At 56.0% G+C, this 22,478-nt stretch overlaps 3 protein-coding genes across 5 annotated transcripts; 1 reads left to right on the top strand and 2 right to left on the bottom strand.

The window, feature by feature from the left end:
• Positions 1-89: 89 nt before the first annotated feature.
• Positions 90-5,211, bottom strand: PINK1 (PTEN induced kinase 1). Of its 2 annotated transcripts, none has more exons than XM_081954710.1 (8): positions 4,859-5,211; positions 3,905-4,186; positions 3,474-3,580; positions 3,152-3,334; positions 2,364-2,527; positions 2,057-2,181; positions 997-1,233; positions 90-790 (listed from the first exon to the last, which is right to left on the bottom strand). In XM_081954710.1, the coding sequence occupies exons 1-8, from the start codon at positions 5,171-5,173 to the stop codon at positions 449-451; spliced, it is 1,755 nt and encodes a 584-aa protein (XP_081810836.1). In that variant the 5' UTR covers positions 5,174-5,211; the 3' UTR covers positions 90-448. The 2 variants fall into 2 exon arrangements, with proteins under 2 accessions (XP_081810836.1, XP_081810835.1); XM_081954709.1 differs by having other exon boundaries at positions 2,057-2,184; positions 4,859-5,210.
• A 696-nt stretch (positions 5,212-5,907) lies between these two features.
• CDA (cytidine deaminase) lies at positions 5,908-11,408 on the bottom strand. Of its 2 annotated transcripts, XM_081954732.1 has the most exons (5): positions 11,275-11,408; positions 9,021-9,198; positions 8,508-8,619; positions 8,176-8,233; positions 5,908-7,095 (listed from the first exon to the last, which is right to left on the bottom strand). In XM_081954732.1, the coding sequence occupies exons 2-5, from the start codon at positions 9,181-9,183 to the stop codon at positions 6,985-6,987; spliced, it is 444 nt and encodes a 147-aa protein (XP_081810858.1). In that variant the 5' UTR covers positions 9,184-9,198; positions 11,275-11,408; the 3' UTR covers positions 5,908-6,984. The 2 variants fall into 2 exon arrangements, with proteins under 2 accessions (XP_081810858.1, XP_081810857.1); XM_081954731.1 differs by lacking the exon at positions 11,275-11,408 and having other exon boundaries at positions 9,021-10,169.
• Positions 11,409-13,960: 2,552 nt separating this feature from the next.
• LOC309392753 (trypsin-like) lies at positions 13,961-17,871 on the top strand (the record flags this gene model as incomplete). The annotated part of the gene is made up of 6 exons (XM_081954183.1): positions 13,961-14,006; positions 14,761-14,868; positions 16,393-16,552; positions 16,806-16,947; positions 17,189-17,455; positions 17,591-17,871. The coding sequence occupies 6 exons, from the start codon at positions 13,961-13,963 to the stop codon at positions 17,738-17,740; spliced, it is 873 nt and encodes a 290-aa protein (XP_081810309.1). The 3' UTR covers positions 17,741-17,871.
• Positions 17,872-22,478: the final 4,607 nt, after the last annotated feature.

Below are 22,478 nucleotides of genomic sequence, written 5' to 3'. Positions count from 1 at the left end.
AATTTCTCAGGGATAAAAATAAACCCACCTTTAAATGACTGGCAGACCCTCCCCCCACCAAGCACCACACACACACACACACACAACTCTGCAAGTGCGAATGTGATTTATTTGCCTGACCCAACAAGCACCATCCGCAACCCCCCCCCCCTTAAAGACCTACGGCGCTAAGGAGGGCGGCCTTTTCTACCGGAAAAACAACCCCAAGGGAACCACAAAAGTGAGCAGGTGAGGAGGGGGTTTATGGCCCACCCTCCACTTTGGGGTTCTGGGCGAGGGAGGGAGGGGAAGGAGGAAGGGGGGCCTAGGCGTTGGGCCTTTGGTTTCGCCACTTCCCTTCGTGCTCAAAACAGGCAAGCAGAGGAGCTTAAATGACACGCAACCCAAAACCACACTGGCCGAAGGGGAAGCCGGGAGAGGGGCCAGGCCCTGGGTGACCTCCCAGCCCCTAGAGCTGGATGAAATCCTGGGGAGAAAACCGCACTTTCCCCTGCCCCCACACGGGGAGGGGCGCTTCCACTGGGGGGGCAGGACAGGACGCCCCCCTCCAGCAGCAGAGCAGGGCCGCTGCCTCGCACAGGTCCTCGTAGTCCAGGCCGGCCAGGAAGCCCCTCTTCAAGCGGGACTCCACCCCTCGGGCGCCGCCCAGCCGCTCGGTCATTAAAGCCGCGGCCGACTGTCGGAGCAGCCAGGCCACCAGCTGGGGGAGGGGGAGGCCCGGCCGGCCCACAGCCGCTTCGCCCCAGAGGCTCAGGTGGAGGACGTTGGCTGCCACACGGGCCGATGGCCTCTGGAAAGGAAGCAGCGACGGAGAGGTCAGTCCCAGGCCGACTGGATCTCGGGGGCACCTGGGGCAGCCCCAGGAAAGCCCTCTGGGGAGCTCCCCCCCCCCGAGACCGTAGGAGGCTTTTAAAAACCAGATTCAGGTTCCTGGATCTCATGGCGGCTTACTCCCTGCCCCCCGCAATGCCCCCGCGACAGAGGTGCCCTTCCCACCTTGGCCGGGTCCCGCCTCAGGAGCCTCCCCACCAGCTCCTTCACTTCCGGGGCTGCCGGAGCAGGCAGGGGGGGCAGCTCTTCCTCCTGGTAGCTGCGGCTGTCCAGGGCGGGGGCCCCCTGGCCGTAGAAAGGGTTCCCGGGCCCCAGGATCTCGTAGGCCAGGGCCCCCACGGCCCAGACGTCCGCCTTGCAGTAGTCGATCACCACGGCTGGGCCTGGCACGGCTGTGGCCACCTGGGGAAGGAGGGGTGGGGTTGGGGGAGGCTTAGGAAAAAGCAAACCACGTGATCCGTGTGTGTGTGTGTGTGACTTTAATTGGCAGCATTGCCACTTGCTTTCCGGACCCCCCCTCGTTGGGCCAAGGGGCAAAGAGCCATGCAGACCCAGATTCAGGCTGCCCCCCCTGGGGGGTTTGTGGCTTTGGGGGATGCGCAGGCCCTGAAGTGGCTTCCTGGCCAGGAGCTTGAGGGAGACGGCAGGTAGGTCCCCAGGCCCGAGAGAGGGGAGGCGTGGGGCCAATTCCCTCTCCCTCCCCCTGGGCTGCCCTCTAAGGCACCGAGTTGAAGTCCACCGGTCTCAAAGTGGCCCAGATCAGAGACAACCCCCCCCCCCACCCTGGATCTGAAGCATGGCAGCCTCCTCCTGCCTTTGCTCTGGAGGTGGTGGTGGGGGGGGGGGGGGGGAAGAATCCTTCTCCATCCTCTAAGAGAGAGCGACCGGAGGTGGCACCCCGCCCACCCCCCATCCGACCCCTTCAGGCCTCCGTTCATAAGACCGAACCCTGGTGGTCCTTTGGGCTGAAGGGCTTTATCCCGGTTGCCTCCGCCCATAGAAAAGGTCTTTCTCTCGGGGTAGAAGTACGGAATAGGCAGCTTCCTCCTTCCCAGGCCCCGAGTGTTAAATCTCCTTCCGGGCCTTTTGCTTCTAAAGGCAGCCGTCTGTGCTTCCCTTTCCACGCCTCCTCCTCTGCCTGTCTCCCCCCCCCCCCATTTCCATAGTCCCTTGACTCAGAAGGCGAAAGAGCTCCTTCTGGGAGGGTGTGTGTGTGTGGGGTTACCTCAGGCGCCATCAGGCAGGGGTTGCCCCCGCGGTCCACATGCCAGCTGGGGAAGGGCAGCTTCAGGCCCAGCCGTTGGTCAGCCAAGCAGCAGCCAAAGTCAGTGATGACCAGGCCTGGGCAGCCTGCTGTGAGGGCCGAGAGAGGGGAGCTCGGCTGAGCAAATACCCACAACAGCTGCCTCCCTTTCCACCCAAACCAAGGGGCGGGGGGGCCCCCGGGGGGAGACACACTCCAACCTCCCTGGTGTAAACAGGGAGCCTCCCGGGGGTCCCACCTCCATCGATTCAAAAGCGCAACAACGCACCCGGGTCGAACTCCACCAGGATGTTGTCTGACTTGAGATCTCGGTGGGCGACTCCCTGCCGGACGAGGTGGTCCACCCCTTCCAGCAGCTGCAGGACCATCAGGGCCCCCACGCGGGCCTCCGGGCGCCCCTCGGAAAGGAACTGACGCAACGTGCAGGGGTAGCTGGGCAGAGCAAGGGGGAGGGAGTCCGCCTCAGCCGGGCAGGGAAATCAGCCCCCCCTCCCCAAAGGGAACCCAGAGGAGGAAACGCTCCTGACCCCCCAGGGAGGCATTTCAGAGGCTGAGAGGCCTCCCTGGACCCCCCGCTTCAGACTCCTCTAGGAGGCCAAAGCTACTTTGAGGGTCTTCAGCCCAAAGATCGGCCAGGCCAAAGCTCCCTGCAGGCCTCCCCATGGCCCCTGAACGCAACCGGGGCCTGTTTTAATGCCCATGCCGTTTCCTGGGCTCTGTCCAGGATGCTGAGCTCCATCCTGGCAACTTCCTCAACCCTTCGTAACCCCCCCTGCCCCCTCCCCAAAAAAGCCATGGAGCTGATCCTTGAGGACAAAGCTCCTCATTTATTTCCCCTTTGCGGTCCTGCTTTTCAAAGGGGGCCACAAGGCCACCTGCCCTAAATGGCCCCCGTGCTGCAGGCCCCCCTCGCCCTGGACCCCGGTGGCTGCGGGGAGGCTCCCGATCCACATCTCCCCTGGCGTCTCCTCCAGGCGCTCAGCCCGTTCCCACCTGCCACCCCTCTTCCTGCAAAGGGCCCTAAAACCGCCCACGTTGTGGTCTCTGCCCGCCTACTTCTTCATCACCAGGAAGAGGGTGCGGCTGTGCCCAATGCCGGAGGGGTTCAGGGTGGAAGGCAGGACGTCCGGATAGTCCACCATGGCGCCTGGCAGCAGTGGCACCTGAGAGGTGAAGGCCCGGATCACCTGGATGACGTTGGGATGGGGTTTCAGCCGCTTCTTCCCACAGAGGCCTTCCCTGTTGGCAGGCGACAATCAGGGCGCAGCCAAGGTGAGAGACGGCTCCCTTTTTCCTCTGGTCTCTCTTCTTTTCCCTTCCTCTCTGCCTAGAAACTCCACTCCACCTGCCGAGTCCACCAGAACTGGTCAAGTCCTACCTGGGTCTGGCAACGGAAATTCCAAATTCCCCGGAAAGGGCCCGTCCGCTGGCTGGGACCAGTTCTTGAGACATGGTGGTCAGGATGCCTTCGCTCGTGGAACCAGCCTGGAAAAACCAGAAGCAAATCAAGAGACGTTTATTTTTTACATTATTTATATTCCCCCCCCCCACAACAGCCCTGCGAGGTGGGCTGGCTGAGAGAGAGGCACTTGCCCAAGGTCCTCCAGGCAGCTTTCATGCCTAAGGCAGGACTAGAATTCCCAGTCTCCTGGGCAAAGTCACCCAGCTGGCGTTCAGAGCTAAGGCCGGACTGGCACTCCCCATCTCCTAGTTTCTAGCCTGATGCCATTACAGCACATTGTCTCCCTAAGGGCAGAGGTTTCCTTTCAAATAAACAGCCAGGAAAGCCACCAAAACCGGGGTATTTACCGAAATATTCCACATCATTTTGATAGCCAACGGAAATCCTTCCTTCCAGCCCTCTGCCTCTGCCACCCCCTGGGCCTCCGAAGCGGCCCAAGTGCCATCCTTCTGCTTGGGCCCCCAATCTCCGTCCCCGGTGGGCTTGGCAGGAGTGGCCGCTTCATACACGGCCCCGCTGCAGCCTTTGCCGATCGACTGGCCGATGAAATACTCCTCCAGGCTGAAGCCTCGCCGGGCTAACAATCCCAGGGCGTCCTTTGGGGGCTTGTTCCTCGGGAGGAAGATGGTCTGGAAAGAAGAGCAGCCACGAGAGAAGCCTCTGAGCATCACCAAGGGACGCTTGGCTCCAGGGCTTCTGGGCAGAGGGGAGAAAGCAGGGGATCCTGGGTGGATCCATCAGTTGGCCATGGCTTCCTTCTCCCTCCGAGGCCATCAAGGCCTGCAGCGGAGACCCCCTGCTCCACCTTTGGCCTTTGAGCTACCTCTGTCTAAGTGGGGAGGGAGGAGGGGTTCCTTGGTGCTCTCTGAGCTTGGCAGTTCCCTTGCAGATGTTTCATGACCTAACTAGGTAACACCACCAACCAGGGCTACCTAGTGAGAGATGGGGTTTGCTGTCAGAGGTGTACAGACACCCCCCCCTCTTTTCTGCCCTGGATCTATTTGGGGCTTCATCAGGTGGAAGCAGCCACGGATTCTGCAGAAACAGGTGGGAAAACAGGAGTAAAATATATTCTGAAGGAGGAGAAATTGGGGGGGGGGGGGTTTGCAGGTGAAAAGAGGGGAGTCTGTGGAGAGAAGCGGGGGGGGAAGGGGGCTTGGGGGGGCTTCCCCCTTGTGGGCCAAATTGGGGGGGAATGCCCCCTTTCCCACGTGACGCAGGGCTGGCCCCCGCCCCCTCCTTCAGGGGAGGGGCTGGCCCGTCGCCCCGGCAACCCCGTCGCCCAGGCAACGCGGCCGCACCTGGATGTCCCTGCAGGCCGCGGCCGCGCGCCTCTCCTCGGCCGCCGCGGGCTCCAGCAGCGCCAGCCCCAGCCCCAGGGCCAGCCCCAGGCGCCGCGGGGCCGGCGGGAGGCGCCCGAGAGGGAGGCTGCGGAGGCCCAGGCGGGCCGCGGCCAGGCGCAGGAGCAGCAGCCCCGGGGGCCGCGCGGGCGGGACGGCGGAGAAGCAGGAGGCGGGCGGGGGCGCAGCGGGGCAGAGAGGAGGCCCCCCGAGCCAGCCCCGCAGGAGGGCCCGGCCGAGCCGAGCCCCGAGCCCCAGCGCCCGCCGAAGCCCCATCGCCGCCACTAGGCCGCACGCACGCAAGGGGGCGGGGCCAAGCAGACCTGAACCGCGTTGCGCATGCGTGGGCGCAGAGGGGTGCTGGGAGTTGGAGTCCTCGGGTGTGCGCTGGTCCAGCCCTTTTCCCTTGGGGGAGGGGGAGGCCCCGGTTTCTCCAGGGGGCAGATTTGGGTCTGGAAAGGCCGCGTCAAACGGTTTTTCTCAACCTTGGTGAGTTTAGGAAGGGCGGAGTTCAACTCCCAGAATCCCCCAGTCACCTGATAAAAGTTTGATGTGAACTTTTAAAAGGGGTGTCTCCAAACATGGCCCCTTTGCTGCTGGCTGGGGGATTCTGGGAGTTGAAGTCCACGCCCCTTAAAGTGGCCAAGTCCGGAGAGCCCCCTTTTAAAACCTCCCCCTCTTTGACGCTCATGACGTGCAGAACAGCCCAGCAACTCAGAAGTATTTCCATAACTGGAAAGAAAAACTCCCCCCACCCCACCCATCTTCAGGCTGAGATACCTTTAATCATTGGAAGAGACCCCCTGGGGCTGTGCCATGGGCGGCAGAGGCTGTAGAAGTGTTGCTCCTAGGGCAAATCACACACAAACACACACACACACACTTTCCGGTTCCATGTTACCAAGAGCGCTTCATTTGCTGCGGAGTGAAGGCTGTGTGTGCACACATGTTGTTCCCAAAACTGGGCTCTTGCTTGGTGTCAAAGCCAGTAAGTCACCAGACACAGGGAGTGATACAGAATTATAGTTTTATTTTGGTACCAAGGACCCAGGCCAAGATTAGAATCTTACAGCGGTTTTTACAGTCAAGGGATGGTCGCGTTCAACTCTTTGCCCCTCCCCTTAATAATGCATTCATAACAGATAATATTGATTGGTTATTTGGATTTCAGCTCCCTAAACCTTTACGCTTGTTATGCTAAATAGCTAAATGTCGCGTCACCTGTTTTTTATCCCATGGCACGGGTATCTTGCAAAGTGTGCCAGCTATGTGGTTTGTGGGGTTTTTTCTTATAAACAAGCTATTCTTGTTCCTAATATCCTGGCTAGTGGCTTTCTAAGAGGTAAGGTGCTAAGGGGCTACGAATATACACCACCACCCCCTTTCCTCTTGCAGAGCAGAATAAAAGAACCAACAGTTTTGTCTCAAGGCAGCTCCCCCACGACACCCCCCCCCCACCTCCCTCCGCAGTGAGAGGGCAGGACAGAGCAAAGCTCTTAATTGCCAAGGCAAAGAAATGAAGACAAGAGAAAAAGTTTTGATCAGAAATCATATTCCTCATGTCCGTTCCATCCACACCTTGGTCCTGTCTCCACACGTGACCCTTCCTCTGATCCCCAGGGCCTCAGCTGTGCGTACATTCCATCATCTGATGATCCTTCACACATGTGCATACATGCACATTGGGGACTAACACAGCTGGTATGCAACTGGAGAATATGTTCCTTACCAAAGACCAGTTAGAACTACCCTTGGATTGCTGGAGAGAGAGAGAGCCCCCAATTGGAGAAAGAGCCACCAACATCTTATATAAAATCCTGAGTTCTAATTCTGCCTTGGACACAAGGCCAGCCGGAGGACCAGTCCCACTCTCTCAGCCTGAGTTTGAAAGAGATTCAGGTCCGATTGTGCAGGGAGCACCTGCTGGAATGCCAGTCTCCAAAGTGTGCAGTCGCCTCCTTTTTGAGGGGAGGTTTAGGCCTCCGTCGTGGACTCCAGAGGCTGGGAGGCCCAGGCGTTCAGGGGATCTCGGGCCCTTGGAGGTGGGGAGAAGCTGAGCAGCCGCCCCGCTCTGTCCTCCTTCCCACCTAGCAACTCAGGTGCTCCGGGCCGAAGGACATAGGCAGCAGCTCCTCCAGTGTCTTCTGGATGTATGTGCCATCCATCCTGGTCAAGTAGATCGCCCACTCTTGGCCGAACTGGGAAAACGAAATCCACAGGTATCATAAATCTTAGACGGTCCTCAATTTACGACCATGATTGAGGTTAAAATTTCCATTGCTAAGCAGGACAGTGAGTTTTGCCCCAATTTATGATCTTCCTTGCCACAGTCGTTAAGTTAGTGACACAGTTCCCCTCCCCACCGGCATCCAACGTTTGCCAAAAAGGGATCCCATGACCCCAGGATGCTCTGACCGTCATAAATATGATCCAGCTGCCAAGCGCCCAAATTTTGACCGTGTGGCCATGGGGATGCTGCAATGGTGGTGTAAGCGTGAAAAAATCACTTTTTTCACTGCTGTTGTGACTTTGAACGTTCACTAAACAAATGTCTGTAACTCGAGGACCGTCTGTGGTTTGTGCTCGATTACGAAGGGCTTCAGTGGCCTTTCCCAAACCCAAATTCTAGAGAGGAAGCCCCAGTGGGGAAAGAGCAGGGGCTTCCCCAAAAGGGCCACTTCCCGTCCCTCCCCCCATTGGCAACACTGGCTCCTTTGCACAAAACCCCCACAACCACAACCACACCCCAGAGCAGGAAATGTTCAGAATTGCACGTTACACACAGGGGACATGATGACAGAGGGACCTGTTTAGGAGAATTCCCGCACCTCTGAGCGTCTGCTGGCTTGCCTCAAAAATGAATCATCTGTTGCTCAAGAGGGAAGGGTAGAAAATTTCTGAAATAAAATGCAAACTCGGTGTCCCCGGGGCATTTGCCAGCAGCCAAGCCTTTTGACCATAGTTTGAAAGCGGTAAACCTAACAAACCTTTTAAGAATTTTACTCTTTGCAAAAAATAAAAATAAATAAAAACCCTGCTCAGTTTAAGCAAAGATCAGCATTTCTCCGTTGCTGCAGAAGCCCAGCAGAAGATGGGAAGTCTGCACTGTGCCAACAACGGTTGCCAGTGGAGGTGCCAGATGGGATGAACAGGATACAAGATGGGGAGGGGGGGAAACTTCACAGGGACATAAAAACAACGCTGGCATTTCTGGATGAAAGGAAAACAGTTCAGACAGCAGGTTTTTTTAGGAGGAAGGCAGGTTAAAGCGTTTTTACCTCTCGGAGGACCTGTCTGCAGGCCCCACACGGAAGGGCGTAGGACTTTTGGCTGTTGCTGTTAGAAGAAGAGGAAGAAGAGGAGGAAAAGATAAAATTCATCTGGCTGAATCTTGGAAGGTAAGACATCCAAAACTGCGTTAAGATCAGGCGTGCGTTGGCACGTTTACCCTCTTCGCTGAACTAATCCAGGTTTTGGCTTGGAAAATGAACCGAATCTGCAGCAAACCAAGTGACTGGGGTTTGCAGGACCCTCTGAGCCCCCCCCCCCCGAGCCTTCCTAGGACTCAACCCTGCTCAGCGGAAAAAGAAGAAGGACGCAGCCCACCTACCAACTGATGGCCATGGCTTGAAATTTGGTGTGGCCTTCGGACACAGCCTTCTGGATGGCCGTTCGCTCGGCACAGATGCCCAGCGGGAAACAGGCGTTCTCAACATTGCAACCTGGGAGGGGCAAAAGCATCATCAAGGGTGTTTTAGAAGCGGCCACGGAAGCGGTCGCTAAGCCGGGTCCTGGGCAGCAGCTATGCTGGCTGGGGAATCCTGGGAGTTGAAGTCCGCCCAGCTGCCGGCTGCTCAGGGGGAGCAACGCTTGGGCTGCAGCCCTCCAGAGGCAGCTAAGCATCCCTCGCCAGCCAGGGCTCCTGCTGTAGCTGCTGGTGCCCCCAAAACCTTCCCTGATGCCACCCTGGCACCTTGGGCATAAAGGGGCAGGGCGGGTGCAGTGGACTCACCCAGCCTCTGCCGTCAGGGCAAAATGACAGTGAACCCTGGGGTTTGCAGCCCCTGTTTTGCTTGCCACCCCCACAAGGCGGGCCATGGGGCGCTGCTCTCGGCTTCCTCACCTGTGAAGATCTTCCCCTCGGAGGTCAGGAGTGCTGCTCCCACGGGGTACTTGCTGTAGGGGCAGTAGGCGAACCTCTTGGCTTCTTGGCAGGCGGCCAAAAGGCGCTGAAGCCCCTCCGGCCGGAGGCCGTCCGTGGGGCTGCCCTGCTGCTCGTGCGCCATGGCCCAGAGCTCCCCCTACCCTCGATGGCACCAGGGGAAGGAAAGGAGACAAGGGGCCGTGAGTTTTCCACTCCCAGCGTCGGAGGTGACGGGGCCTCCTGTGGAAAGAGGCCACCCTTGGCGTGCCAGCTGGGAGCTTCCTGCTTTGGCACAGGAGCCCTTCTGTGCCACCCCAGAAGTTTCCAGCTTTGATTGGGGACCTTTCTGGAGGGAGGCTTGGACGCTCTCTGCAACCCCCCCCCCCTTCACTGGAAGGAAAGTCACCTCTCGCTCGCCTCACCAAGGGGGGTGGGTGGGCATAGTCCCTGGCCGCCTTCTCCCCACTCCCCACCCCTGCTGTCAGCCTCCTGGCCCTTCTCAGCCCCCCGCCTCAATTCTGGCTGCTGGAGGAGGACAAAAGCAAGGTGGCATTTCTCTCCCTCCTCCTGGGCCTCAGGTAGCCGCCAGGCTTTGCCAACTCAGCCGTAGCGAAAGACCAGCAGCCGTGCCAGAGCTGCCGTCCCTCTCCGGATGCCAAGGAGAGCTGGTGGAAGGGTTGAGCTGGCAAATCTCTCCAGGGATTCCCTGCAAGGACCCAGTGGGGAAAGCGAAGCAGTGGGGCGTGGAAATCCCGGCACTGCTGTGGGAAGGGAGGTGAGCGAGGGGGAGGGAGGGGAAGGACCAGTCTTTGCCGCTTCCAAGCAGCTCCAGCCAACAGGAGCCGGTGAGGGTAGCCGGCCGTGGCCGCAGTGCACAGGGAGGGAGACGCTGGACCGCCCGGGTGCCCTGATCTCTCTCTGCCTAGGCGACTTCCGGGGAGGGGAGGCGCCAGGCGGGCACCTCATCCTCCTTGCTGGGAAGAGGCCAGCTAGGCAGGACTTTGGAGTTTCTGTTGGAGCCTGTAAGAGCTGGCAATATTCCCAGGGCTGTTTGCTCTTCCCTCAGTTAATCAGTGTAAAAGTGGCCACCTGGCCATCCCTGGCAGACCAAACGGGGGCAGTCGTTATCCGAAATCCCAGGCTTCCTCATTAGCATTTGAAGAAAGGTGGGATCAGCCTATTAGCATGCCGATAGAGTCACAAATGCAATCTTCCAGGTAACCCTCCCCACACGGGGGGGGGGGGACACCCCCTCCCACCCCCGTTCTCCTATCTCTGCCTCAGAGCTTCTTCCTCGCTCTCTGTCACCCCTGGATAGAAATGCATTTCTCCACATTAAATATTCCGAATTCGCTATTGGCTGGACCTGCAGGAATTGGACACATATCCCACCAAGAAGGCCGCCATACATCCTTCCACTGGAAAACCTAAAGCCACCCCTCCCTTCCCCCCCCCCCCCCCGATTTCTCCTGGGTTTATGCAGGACAGGTTTGCTGACGGGCACTCCGGCTGGAAGGAGCCCAGGCCGGTGGAGTCCAGAGTCCCAGTTGGCCTGGCTGAGGGCCATCAGAGGGGCCCCTTTTGGCTCACCTCTCCCGTGGGCTCAGGCCGAGCCAGGCCGAAGGGCGATCCCATCCTCTCTTTCCTAGTTAATGTTCGAGAGATTCCAGAACTGGAACGAGTGACTGTTTAACTGCTCCTGCCACGACTCTTTTCTTCCCTACAAGGAAAACTTTTCCCTGTAAAACTTCCCATAAAGTGACAGGGAGATGGGGTGGGGGGGGGGAAAGGCCTGAATGGAAGATGCTTGGCTAAAAACAAAGGGAAATTTAATTTGGTCATGCTGACCGCTATCTTCCCCTGCTCCCCTTCTCTGACTTTGCTTTCATCTACCAACAGTTTCTGCCGTCTGCTATGGTTCACTTCTCCCAGCCGGGAGCGGCCAATGGCCCGGGCACAGACCTTACTGAGGACTAGAACAGTGAGATATCCCAATTCTGTCACACCTGAGAATCTTAGCCCCTTTCCTTTCCCTGATTTCAGACAGGAGGAAGGACTAATGAAGCGAGTGGCGCTTCCAAAGGCCTGGGTTCCCAAGCCCATCGTGCCCAGCAGGGCAAGAAATACCCTCCTTTGAATCCCCGAGGATTGAACCCAGACCCTTCCTCAATCCTCCTCCTGCTCTGAAGGCCTTGGGGAGCCTTCATCCACCCCCAGCCCCCACAGCACAGACCTGCTTTCCCAGGCTGAGGCCCGTGTGTGTGTGTGTGTGTGTTTCTCCTCGGGTGCGGGGGGCCTGGTGTGCCCACAAGACAGGGGCCAGAGCTTCTTCCGTGCCCTGTGGCCACCACCGATCCTGCTCCCTTCTGAGAGGAGGCTGCCGTTGCCACCACCTCCGCCTGCCGTCCCTTCTGAGCAAGGAGGCTGGGACTTCCTTCCCCTCCCTGCTTGCTTCATGCCAACAAATGCCCCGGGCAACAGAAAGAGGAGGGGCTGCCAACCTCGGAGGGGCTTGGGAGTGGGGGCCACTTGTGGCCTTGTGGCAAGCCAAGTTGATGCGGGAAGCCAGATTCACTTAAGGACTGAAGAGATTCCCCTAACAACTACGGAGGAAAAAGGTTGCAAAATGAGGGGTGACTCTCCCAGGCACCTCCTGCCTTAGCAGGAGAAATTCTGATCGGGGGTTGGGGGTTGGGGGGGCTTCAGTCAAGAGAGGCTCCAGACACACACACACACAGACACAGACACACACACACACACACACTCACGGGGTGGGGTGGAGAGGCAGGAGGGGGGCCACCTCCCCTGTGAAACTCCCTGGACAGAAGAGCAAGGCAGGTGGGCAGCCACTCACCCGGCTGGTTCTCCGAGGGGATTGGAAGCCACCCTGGAGGAGGTCTACTCTCCCTAGGGAGGGCTGACTGGTCTAGAGGCCCCCAGGGCTCTTCTGGGTGGGGGGCATCAAACGCTGGCTGAGGAGGGGGGAAGCAGGCCAGAGGCATCGGTGGGTCTCTCTGGAAGGTGGTCCTTCTCCCATCCTCTCTCATCCACCCCACGGGGGCTCCTGTTGCATGCTTTGGGGTCCCTTTGGGGTCCCTGGCTGTGGGGTTCAGGGGAGCTCAAATTAAGGAGGGTCAGAAAGCGGTGGGAGGAGGAGGAGGAGGAAGAGGCTGTTTCCGTTGATCAACACATTATAAACCGGCTCCAACCTGCTGCTGAAGACAGACTGCACTTCTGGCTTGGTTTTAAATGTTGCGGTCAGCAAGCAGGGACTTGCTTCGGCCCGTCCTGGGAGTGACAAGTGAAAGAGGAGCGCTGGGATGCAGAGGGGCCACCAGAGGGCGCTGGAGGGCTCTGAGGCAATGTGTGTGTGTGGGGGGGGGGGGAGATGAAAGCAACTCAGAAGAAAAGAAGATTGGAAGGAGAGGAGTTGGCTTTCTGCCCCCATGAAAGGCCAGTGAGATTAGCTGTGATCCCATTGTTGTCCTCTGCAAAAGAAGCAGAAACAGATCCCTCTTCTTCCTTACCCCGCCTCAAAACCCCAAGGGCCCCTTCAGAGGGCTCTCCTTCCTTCCTTCCTTCCTTCCTTCCTTCCTTCCTTCCTTCCTTCCTTCCCTTCCTTCCTTCCCTTCCTTCCTTCCTTCCCTTCCTTCCTTCCTTCCTTCCTCCGCCTAAACCAAGAGAGGTCAAGCCCAGAGTGGGTTTTGTTTAGCCAAGATTTATTTTCTGGGCCAATATTTTACTCCAGGCGCTGAGCCTCTTTCAAAATCAAACCAAAAAGGGGAACCTCAGCTGCTGGAGTGGGGGGGGGGAGGGGGCTGTTTTTTCCAGGCCTTTTCTCTCTCTCTCTCTGGCCAAAGACTTCCGAAAACACCCCGAGGGACGCTGGTCCTTTGGCGAGGGGGCTGCTTTCAAGTGGCTCCCATGCCCATCCAGAAACTGAGGAGGCCCCACCTCCTTCTGGCCTTTCCTTGGTCCTTCCCTGCCTCCAGCTCTTCACAGAACAGAGGAACAGAGTTGGAAGGGACCCTGGAGGTCTTCTAGTCCAACCCCCTGCTGGAAGGACTCCAGAGCTGTTGCCAGTCATGACAGCTGAAGGGTGGCTTCCAAGGGAACCTTTTAAAGCGGGGGTTAAACCGGGGGGGGGGGACTTCCGGTTGGCCCAGTCCGCTCGCCTTCAAACCCCTCCCCCCCCAGTTGCCAGAGGGGTGATGTGGGGAAAAGCCCCGAGTAGCTTCCAAGGCCTCTTCAGCCCGGCCTCCCTCACAGGGTTCTTCTTGTAGGATGAGGAAAAATAGCCAAGGGAAGGATGCGAAGGCGGCCTTCCGCTCCTGGTGAAAAGCCCAGCTCTTACCAGTCTTACCAGAAATGAAATACAACAGTCGTCAACTTGAGATGACAGGTGTCAATCAATAGTCCTATGAATTATACGTGCCCGTTGGCTCCCCAACCGCCAGAGAACCACCTTGGTGGGTGGTGGGTGGTCCAGAAAGTCCCATCATGAGTCTTTCTTCTCATCTCCAGGGCGAAAAGGACCTTTTGGAGGCTTTCTCCGAAGGGGGCTGGGGCCACCCCTTTTCAGGCTGTGCACCATTGGTTCTGCCGCCTGCCGGCAGATGCTCCCTTCTCCATGCCAAGCAGGGATGCCGGGGCCTCCGGGGCGCCACCGAGCCTGCCGAGAAACCTGAGCTTGGCCCGAGTGGAGGGCACAGCCCAGGAAGGAAGCTGAGACGACCAGGGGGAAAAGATGCCAGGCAGGTGCTGATGCCCTGGAGGACCTCGAGGACAGTGGACCATTGACGGGGGGCTCCTGGGATGGAGGTTGTTATGGCAACAGAAAGAAGAGCCGGGACGGAGGAGAGAGGGACGGTTTGGGCATCCCTCTCCCCTTCAGCAGATGCTTCCAGAAGGAAGGTGGGATGAGTCCAGGGCTTCTGCTTTCGCTCCTCTTCTCCTCCTTGACCGGTGAGTGCTTCCTCCCAGAGGGGCTTACACCCTCGTTCCCCCTTTACAAGACCCTCCTGGGGCACACATCAGGAAGCCTCTTCGCCTTTTGGGGTGCTTGTTTTGGGCCCAAGCCTTCCTTTGGGGCTTAGGAATTTCTCTCCCCACCCCTATTTTTTTTGCATAGCTAATTAGGTTTATTTTATAAATGAGTTGTAATCACTGGGTGATTAGTCCAAGTCTTTCTCTCCTCTAACCTGTCTTTTTTTTCCCTCTCTTTAAACAATTGGAAATTCACCCCTGTTAACTACAGCCAGGGGGGGTGGAAATTGGTTGTGATCCATCTTCCCCACATTCCCACATCAAGATAAACAGAGGTTTAATGGGTAATTTCAGGCGGTTAAATCTGGTCTTTACTGAGGTTATATTCTCTCTCTGTATTTAAAAACCTTTTTAAAGGACTGTTTATATCGTATCAGGCGTACATTCTGAAAAACAGAAAGTCATGTGTTAAGAATGTGCCTCCTTCCTTCCTTTCCTTCTTTCTTTCTTTCTTTCTTTTTTTCTTTCTTTCTCTCTCTCTCTCTCTCTCTCTTTCTTTCTTTCCATGGGGAGATACATTTTTTTTTAAAATCTGCAAATCTTCATTCTGAATTTCCTTGTGGGAGCCAGGTGGAAGGGGCCAAGGGAAACGGTGAATTCCATCCACCCGTAGGTCAACCTATGAAAAGGTTGACCTAAGCACCAGGGGCTTCAGCCGTACCTTTTCCTACAGCAGCTCCATGGAGAGGGTCAGAAACCGGGGCAGCCAAACAGGATTTAGTGTGGGACCCCCACACGGGACCCCATTCTGCCAGTGATGGAGGCGGACAGGAATGGCCAGGTATGAATCCAGGGGCCCCGGGAGACTTCAGCCAACGGAGTTGACTCGTCTGTATGGTGAATTACAAAAAAGGGGGAACATTTCCTAATCTTGACCACAAATGTTGTCAAAGAAAAAGGAAGCTGCCTGCCCACCTAAATTAAGGAAAAGGCCGTTTTCCTTCAGTTTTCCCTTGGGTCCCCATCAGACAGGACTCCCCCCCAAATGGAATCAACGTGGAAGCCCATTTTAGATCTAATGCTGGTTTTTCTGCTGAGTTGTTTGAAGTTGGGGGGGGGGGCGTGCAAATCTTGGGTGGGAGAGAAAAAGAAGAAGAAAAATCTTCCCATCTTCATTTGTTACCCGAAATCCTTCCGTAGATGGCACTCGCTCAGAAATGTATTCCTACTTCAATCCCAGCTTTAATAAAAATGGGATCATTAATGACGTACAGATAAATGATGAATTGTTTAATGACAAATAGCCCTCCGGGGGGCTTCTGGTTAATTTCTGGGCCTCCCACTCACCACCCAACCCCGGAAAGAAGCTTGGGAATGGTGCCTCCCTTTGCCCCCCACCCCTAGAAAAGACCAAGAGGAAACTAATAATGAAAGCAACGTCCTGGTGGGGAGGGAGACTGTAGCACTGCAGACCATTGCTTAATCGTTTGTGAGAAGGCTGTAATGAAGCCCAGGAAGTGCTGGAAGGTAGCTGGTCATTAAAGGGCACAGGCATCTCCAGGTGGCAAAGTTGTCAAGAGGGCTAGAAACATTGGGGGAGAGCAGCTCTGGATGCATAAATGGATGCCTGTGTATATCCTGGGCAAGAAATCTCACGAGTAGCCAAAAAAAAGGTTGCTCTGTGGGGGGGGGGGGGGCGAGAGAAGGAAGGGAGGAGAGAAAGAGAAAAGAAGGAAGGAAGAAAAGGGAGGGAGGAAGGGAGGAAGGAAGGAAGGAAGGGGAGAGAGAGAGAGAGAAATAAAGAAAGGCTTTAGTAGAAGAAAAGGTTTAATTCAATATACCTTCTGTGTGAATCCCATGGATTTAATTCAGCCACCAACCGGGTTGTATAAATGCAACTAGTGTAGGGATTTGGGGCCATTGGGGTCAGCCACATCACAGCATCCCTTTGAAAAGGGCCAGAGAGCGGCAGAAGTGGCCAGTGCATTAAAACAGACCAGATGTAAAAGTCCATCCCGTTTCAACCTGAAAAGCCGACGGTTGCATACATCTCAGCAGGAAGATTTCCACAATAAGCTGCCCAGCACATAAAAACGCGTAGACGTTGCCTGTAAAAAAAAACACCTGAACTTTCTGCCAGAGTAGATGGAAAATAATTTTTATTATATTTTTATTAATGGAAGATGGTGAATCGCAAGATTCAAACCTTCCAAATGGATCCCCGAAGCGCCAGGAATGGGTTGGATCCCCATTGCAGGAAGGGCATTAATTGGGGAGGCGGGCATAGGGAGGGAATTATGGGGCCAGCAGCATCCCCTTAGAGATGGTCAGTTCTGGACCGTTGACCGTCTCCCCTTCCCCGCAGACCGAGAGATGGACTCCCCCCGCATCATCGGGGGCTACGTTACGGCCCCCCACTCCTCCAAGTACTTGGTGTCTCTGAAGAGGAAGAGCGGCTTCCATTTCTGCGGGGGGGCTCTGGTCAGCCGCCGCTGGGTCTTGACCGCCGCCCACTGCAAGACCGGGTAAGGAGGAGACCTCCCGGCCCTTGGACAGGTGGTCCTCGACTTACGACCACAATTCAGCCCAGCATTTCTGTTGCTCAGTGAGTTTGGCTGGCTGGGGAATTGTGGGGATTAAAGTCCACCCATCTTCGAATTGCCAAGATTGATGAATTCACTATGAAGTCTTAAAAATAGTCTCCAGTTGGCTCCTCCCTTCCCCTCGGGCCCCGCCCTCCTCTGGCCCCCTGCCCCAGACCACCCACCTTTCTTGCAGGGGGAAGCAGATGCTCATTGTGGCCGGAGAATATTCACTGTCCACTTTGGAGGGTACCGAGCAGGTCTTCCGGCCGGCCCGCCTGGTGGTCCATCCGGACTACAGCGCCACTTCGAAGAACGCAGACATCATGCTGATCAAGGTGAGCCCAGCCCCTTGGTTGGGGGGGGGGGGGCTCAGCTCTCAGGGGGAGGAGAGCCATTCGGGGGGGGGGGGAGGGAGCCGATGCTTCAGTGGGGAATTCTGGGGAGGAGGAGGGGGGGCGTTTCAGGGGAGCTCAGCCTGGCAGACCCTGCAGTGCCCCCCTTGGGGGAACAAATGGGGGCGCTTCCTTGCCCCTTGACACCCTCCCCCCCTTCAGGGTCTCTGCTCTCACCCACCAGCTGAGCCAGCCGGTGGCCTACAGCCCCTTCGTCTCCATCGTGCCAGTCCCTCGTCAAGGGGCAAAGGTTCGGGCCGGCCGCTTCTGCCAGGTCTCCGGCTGGGGCTACACCGTGCCTGTCGGGGGAAGGGCATCGGACACCTTGCGCACCGTCCACCTGCCCCTCGTCTCCCCCTGCAAGTGCAACAGCTCCGCTTCGTACGCCGGTTACATCACCAAAGACATGATTTGTGCCGGATTTGGGCAGGGAGGAAAAGACGCCTGCCAGGTACAGGAGACCTTGGGGGGGTGGCCCCCAACCTGGTTCCAGAAAGTGGCCGGACTTTTTCAGGGGGGAGGGAGGAGGATTCCTTGGAGAGTCTGTGGGCGATGAATTTCCTGACTCCTCTCTCCCCCTCCCCAGGGTGACTCCGGGGGTCCCCTGGTGTGTGACGGGCGTGTGTTCGGCATCGTTTCCTGGGGCCACAGCTGCGCCAGCCCTGGGTATCCCGGGGTCTACACAGCCGTGGCCAACTTCCAGAAGTGGATCTACGAGACCATTTTCCAGAAATAAGGGCTGCCTTTGGGGTGGGGGATGCCTCTCACGCTCCTTTGGGGGGGGGGGAGGGCTGGAGAGCCTCTCAGTGGTTGTGGGTTTTTCCCCATTGGGGAGGGCAGAAAGGGCCACGTTCTCCTTCTGCCTTGGATCTCTCGGGCTCCTCTGAATCTCAAGGGGAAACTGGCCCCTGGGGGGGGGCTGGAAGTGGGCCCCCCCGGGATCCCATTTGCCCTCGGCCAAACCTTCCAGGCCGGCTGCCAAGTGCCCACCATCCCCTCCCCCACCCTTTCCGTGTTCTCTTCTGAAGGGGCCCAGAGAAGACCTTGGGCTGAGCCCCCCCTGGGCCCCCGGCCTCCTCTCAGTCGGACTTCTCCAATGATGGGCAACAACTTCAGGAAAACTGTTGTATAAATCCTGATGTTACTGGAAGCTTCTCCCAGCTTTTGTGATGCTGAACACCTGGCGTTTGTCAAGCTGGAATGAAAAGGCTTGCCACACACACACACACCCTGCTCTGAATCTGTATCCTGAGCTCCAGAGGTGTTTCTGTTTCCCGTTCCCCCCCTGCCCCCCTCCTCCATATTCCTTCCTCCCTTTCCTCCTGATCTCCCTCCCTCCCCTTTCCCTTCCTCCTTCCCTCCGTTTTCCTGCATTTCTTTTTTATTCGGGGTGCCAACAATGACGCAGACTAGAAACTATTCCTTATTTTTGCAGGAGGGTGGGAGTCTCAGGATCCGTGGCCCCCAAGGGAGGGACTGGCTGCCTTCCTTTTAACGCAATCCACATTGCCAGGGGGACGGTGATGTGACAGTGATGCAGGCGTTACGAAAACCCACTCATTTATGGCAGCCTGGAGAGCTGGGTTGCTAAGAGACGGAGCCCAGCTCATCTGAGGGCACGAGAGGCCAGAATCCTCCTGCCACGCAAGGGCTGGGGGCTGGGGGGGCCCCCTCCGGTTTGGATGTGCGCATGTACACAAGGGAGGGCTGATCAAAACGTCACACCGAAACATCATTTGTTGAGCAATGGTTTACTAAGTGAACCACACACAATTCCGGAAGTGAAAGAGCCTGGCAGATGGTTAGCCCCACCCATGACATAACCCAGGCATCACCCCAAAATCTGAAGTCCCCCCTTCTCTCATAATCAAGTTGCATTCCTGTTAGCAACGTTACTTAAGGTGAACATAAAGGAAGAGAAACCAAGCTAAGCTCCCACTCCTTCCATCACCAGCCTCCACATAACAGAATAACAGAGCTAAAAGGGACCCTGGAGGTCTTCTAGTCCAACCCCCCCCCCCACTTCAGGCAGGAAACCCCATTTACCCTTTCAGACAAAAAGCTGCCCAATCTCTATGCTGAGGTTTCCCTACAGCCTCCTCTGAAGGAAAATTGGGGGTGTGGGCTTAGCGTAAGTCGGGTCAGCCTCATTTCATTAAGCAGCGGCCTTCCCTAATCATAGTTTCAGGGATTTGCTGTTTCCTATTCTCCTCATGGGTGGGGTACAGCCCTTGGGGGACCCTCTGAGGATCAGAAATAAGGGGCTGCACAACCCAAGTATCTGGGATAGCCTAGGGAGGGCCCTGAAGAAGCTGGCTCTAGCCCGGTAGTTCCCAACCCCCTTTTTTTGGCCATGCCCCACCTAAGCACCTCTAAAATCCTGACTCCGCCCCCCTCCGGTGACATATAATCCTTACTTTACTCAAAACGTGAACTCTACTCACGTGGAGGGAGGGAGCCTCAAAGGCCGTTGGTGCTCTGGCCCAAACGGAGCAGAATTGGGGCACCAGCAGCCTTGGAGAGCTCCTGTGGGGAGCTGTTCCTTCAGCACCTCCCTGCCACCCACCCACCCACCCACTGCCCCCTTAAGGAGCCTGGCCAGGGAGGCGACCCCTGATAGCCACACACCCCTTGCAGGGAACTGAAGACTTAAATACCCCCTCCCTCCCCCGTTCCTAAAGCCCCCCCAATTTCCAGGCGCCTGAGAACCCCGGAAGATCCCCCCCCTAGAGATGGGTCTGGATTACAAAGAGTGGGCTCCAATTCACACAGGAATGGGCCCTGTCGATGCCCATCGCCCCTTCTGTGGCTGAAAGAGAGGAACAATGGGAGCCCCCAAGCATTCTATTTTCCCACAATGCTTTGAGGGAAACCTCCCCCAGGGCATCCTGGGAGATTCAGAGGCTTGAAGGGAGTTGAAGCAGGGGCCCCCCTTTCCTGGTGGCTCCTAACTCCCAGGTGAGCTGGGGGCCTTTTAGTCCATTCCTGCATCTCCTCATACAAACAGCCCACTCCTCCATCAGCCAGAAACCGGGAGGAGGACGGGGGGGGGGGTGTTGGGGGGGGGGAGGAGGAGAATGTTCCTTCACTGGGGGACGGAGAAGACAACCAGCACACACACAACGTCCGTCCACAGCAGCTAACTTCAAAAATAGCACCAATTTCTCCCAAGTTTTCTCCCTCTGATCTGCGACTCCTCCTCTTTAGCTACTCTCCCCCTACTCTCCCTTGAAAGCAGCCCCTCTGCTTTATGCCTCCATATGTTATGTGCACTGCATGCTATTTGCATCGATCTCCTCAAAGAAACCACATTGGGGGACTTTCAAAGGATGGACAGTGGGCGCAATTTACAAAAAAGAGGGGGGGAAATCTGAACCTGAAATTCGGAAAGATGAGGCACAATTCAGATGGGAAAGGTCTCCTCTGGAAGGCCCTTGGAGGCTGGGATGAGCCTTCCTCTGGGGCAAACCGCCCTCCCCCCATGCCCCCCTGATCAGATTTATCCTGGTTATGGGGCAGACCGCCTTGTGGTCAGGGTCCCCTCTGCTGAGCTGCTCCCTGCCTGTACTTCCCACCACAGATCCCCCCACATCCCCCCCACCCCCGAGGCTTTGGGTGTGTTCAGATCCTCCAATCTGATAAACAGATCCATTCATCCTCCCCAGGGGAGCTGGGAGCAGCAGATGCGCCCCTCCCTGAAGTCTCCTTTTCCGCTTCCAGGATCCACACAAGCCACCAACTCCTTCCTCCGGAGGAGGAGGAGGAGGAGGAAGGTTTCCAGGGAAGCAATGTCATGGCAACCATCCATACAGACATACCAAATCTGTCAGATTCAACCTCTTTCATTGTCTTGCTTTTGAGGAAATATCAAATTTGTTTTTCCTTGGTTCTTTCTTCCTTCCTTTCTTTCCTTTTTTCTTTCCTTCCTTCTTTCTTAACTTTTCTTTCCTTCCTTCTCTTTCTTTCCTTCCTTCTTTCTCTTTCTTTCTTCCCTTCCCTTTCTTTCCCTTTCCTTCCTTCCTTCCTTCTTTCCCTCCCTCTCTTCCTTTTTTAGTTAAAATCTTTTTTTTTATTGAAAAAGTTTTATACAAACAATTTTCCTCCTTTTAACCCCCCCACCATACAATGTAAATCACATACAGATACTATGCCCCCTCCCCTCCCCCCAACCCCAAAAAATTTCTCATTCAAATATTATACCAAATATTTTACCCCCCCCCGTCTTAAATTACTCATTCACATATTGTACCTCCTCCCCTCACCTCCCAACAATCATAATATAAGTTTCTCTTAAAGTAACAATAGCCCATTAATCCCATCTTCTAAGTTAATTAAACATATATAAATCATAATATAAATTTCTCTTAAAATAACAATATTTCATTAATCCCATCTTCTAGTTTAATTATGCGTATATATTGCCCCGCCCTCCACCCTAACCCTCCCCCACCTCCCACTCAACCCCCCCCTGACTTCCGCTATACACCACTCTAACAATTCCAAGCATCCCATGTGTTATTTACTCTGATCATCTATCAGTCTAAACATTCTTACCTAAAGGCTACATAATACCTCCTAGTCTGGTATTTATTCTGTATGTAATCAATCCATTTTACCCATTCCTGTGTGTAATCCTCCTGTTTCTGAGCTTTTAAGAAAGCTGAAATTTTTGCCATTTCGGCGAACCCCGCCACCTTCTGAATCCATTGATCAATTGTCAGTAAAAAATCTTTTTTCCAATGTTGCGCAACCAACAACCTAGCTGCTGTGACCATATGCAAGACCAATTTTGTTTCTCCTTTAGTAAAGTCCTTAGTTATACCCAATAAAAACATTTGCGGAGTAAATTGTATTCTTTTCTTAAATACATTTTGCATAACCCACAAGTCCCTCGGTTTTCCACTGCATGTTCATAGGGGGCGAGAAGGGGGAGACTCTAAAATTGTGCAAGAATGGTATTTTTCATTCTGGATGAAATCTCCCCAGGAACAACTACGAAAAGATCATCCACCAGAGGACAAACACGGTCCCCTTTGATCTGGTGGCCCCGGGGAGCGAGGGCCCCCCCGACGTGGCCGTGAGGGTCCTGAAGCCCCTCAGTGCTGCGGAACTGAGCCTGGAGACCGTCTACGAGAGATTCCACCCCTCGGTGCAGTCCTTGACCGACGCCATCGGCCACTACATCAGCGGAGAGCGACCCAAGGACTTTTTTAGTTAAAATCTTCACTGGACACCCCCTCCATGTTCCAACCAAAGAGTTCATGCCATCTTCCCCTTTCTCCTAACTGAATTCACAAAGAATTGAAAGTGGGGGGGGGGACCAGCCCACCACTATTTTCAGCTTTTAAAGGGAAAAAAAACGCTGTGGGGAATTGCTAAGGTAGCTGGCACCCCTATATCTTAAAACTTCTGAGGCTCCATTATTAGGAGAGAAAACATTAAGCAGCTACATAAATCATTGATGCTCTGCCTGG

The sequence above is a fragment of the Natrix helvetica genome, assembly GCF_964273705.1.
Source record: "Natrix helvetica genome assembly, chromosome: 5".
In the NCBI taxonomy this organism is placed as follows: domain Eukaryota; kingdom Metazoa; phylum Chordata; class Lepidosauria; order Squamata; family Natricidae; genus Natrix; species Natrix helvetica.
The sequence above is the reverse complement of the archived record's forward strand: the minus strand, read 5'-3'. Positions and strand labels throughout refer to the sequence as shown.

Bases quoted from the DNA above. Each gene is read 5' to 3' on its own strand.
- PINK1 (XM_081954709.1), bottom strand. From the start codon at position 5,173: ATGGGGCTTCGGCGGGCGCTGGGGCTCGGGGCTCGGCTCGGCCGGGCC. The intron at 4,187-4,858 runs GTGCGGCCGCGT...TCTTCTTTCCAG, and splicing joins CGGCCTGCAGGGACATCCAG to ACCATCTTCCTCCCGAGGAA. The intron at 3,335-3,473 runs GTAGGACTTGAC...GCCTGCCAACAG, and splicing joins ATTTCCGTTGCCAGACCCAG to GGAAGGCCTCTGTGGGAAGA.
- CDA (XM_081954732.1), bottom strand. From the start codon at position 9,183: ATGGCGCACGAGCAGCAGGGCAGCCCCACGGACGGCCTCCGGCCGGAG. The intron at 8,234-8,507 runs GTAGGTGGGCTG...TTCTTCTAACAG, and splicing joins CAAGCCATGGCCATCAGTTG to CAACAGCCAAAAGTCCTACG. The intron at 7,096-8,175 runs GTAAAAACGCTT...TCGTTTTCCCAG, and splicing joins GCAGACAGGTCCTCCGAGAG to TTCGGCCAAGAGTGGGCGAT.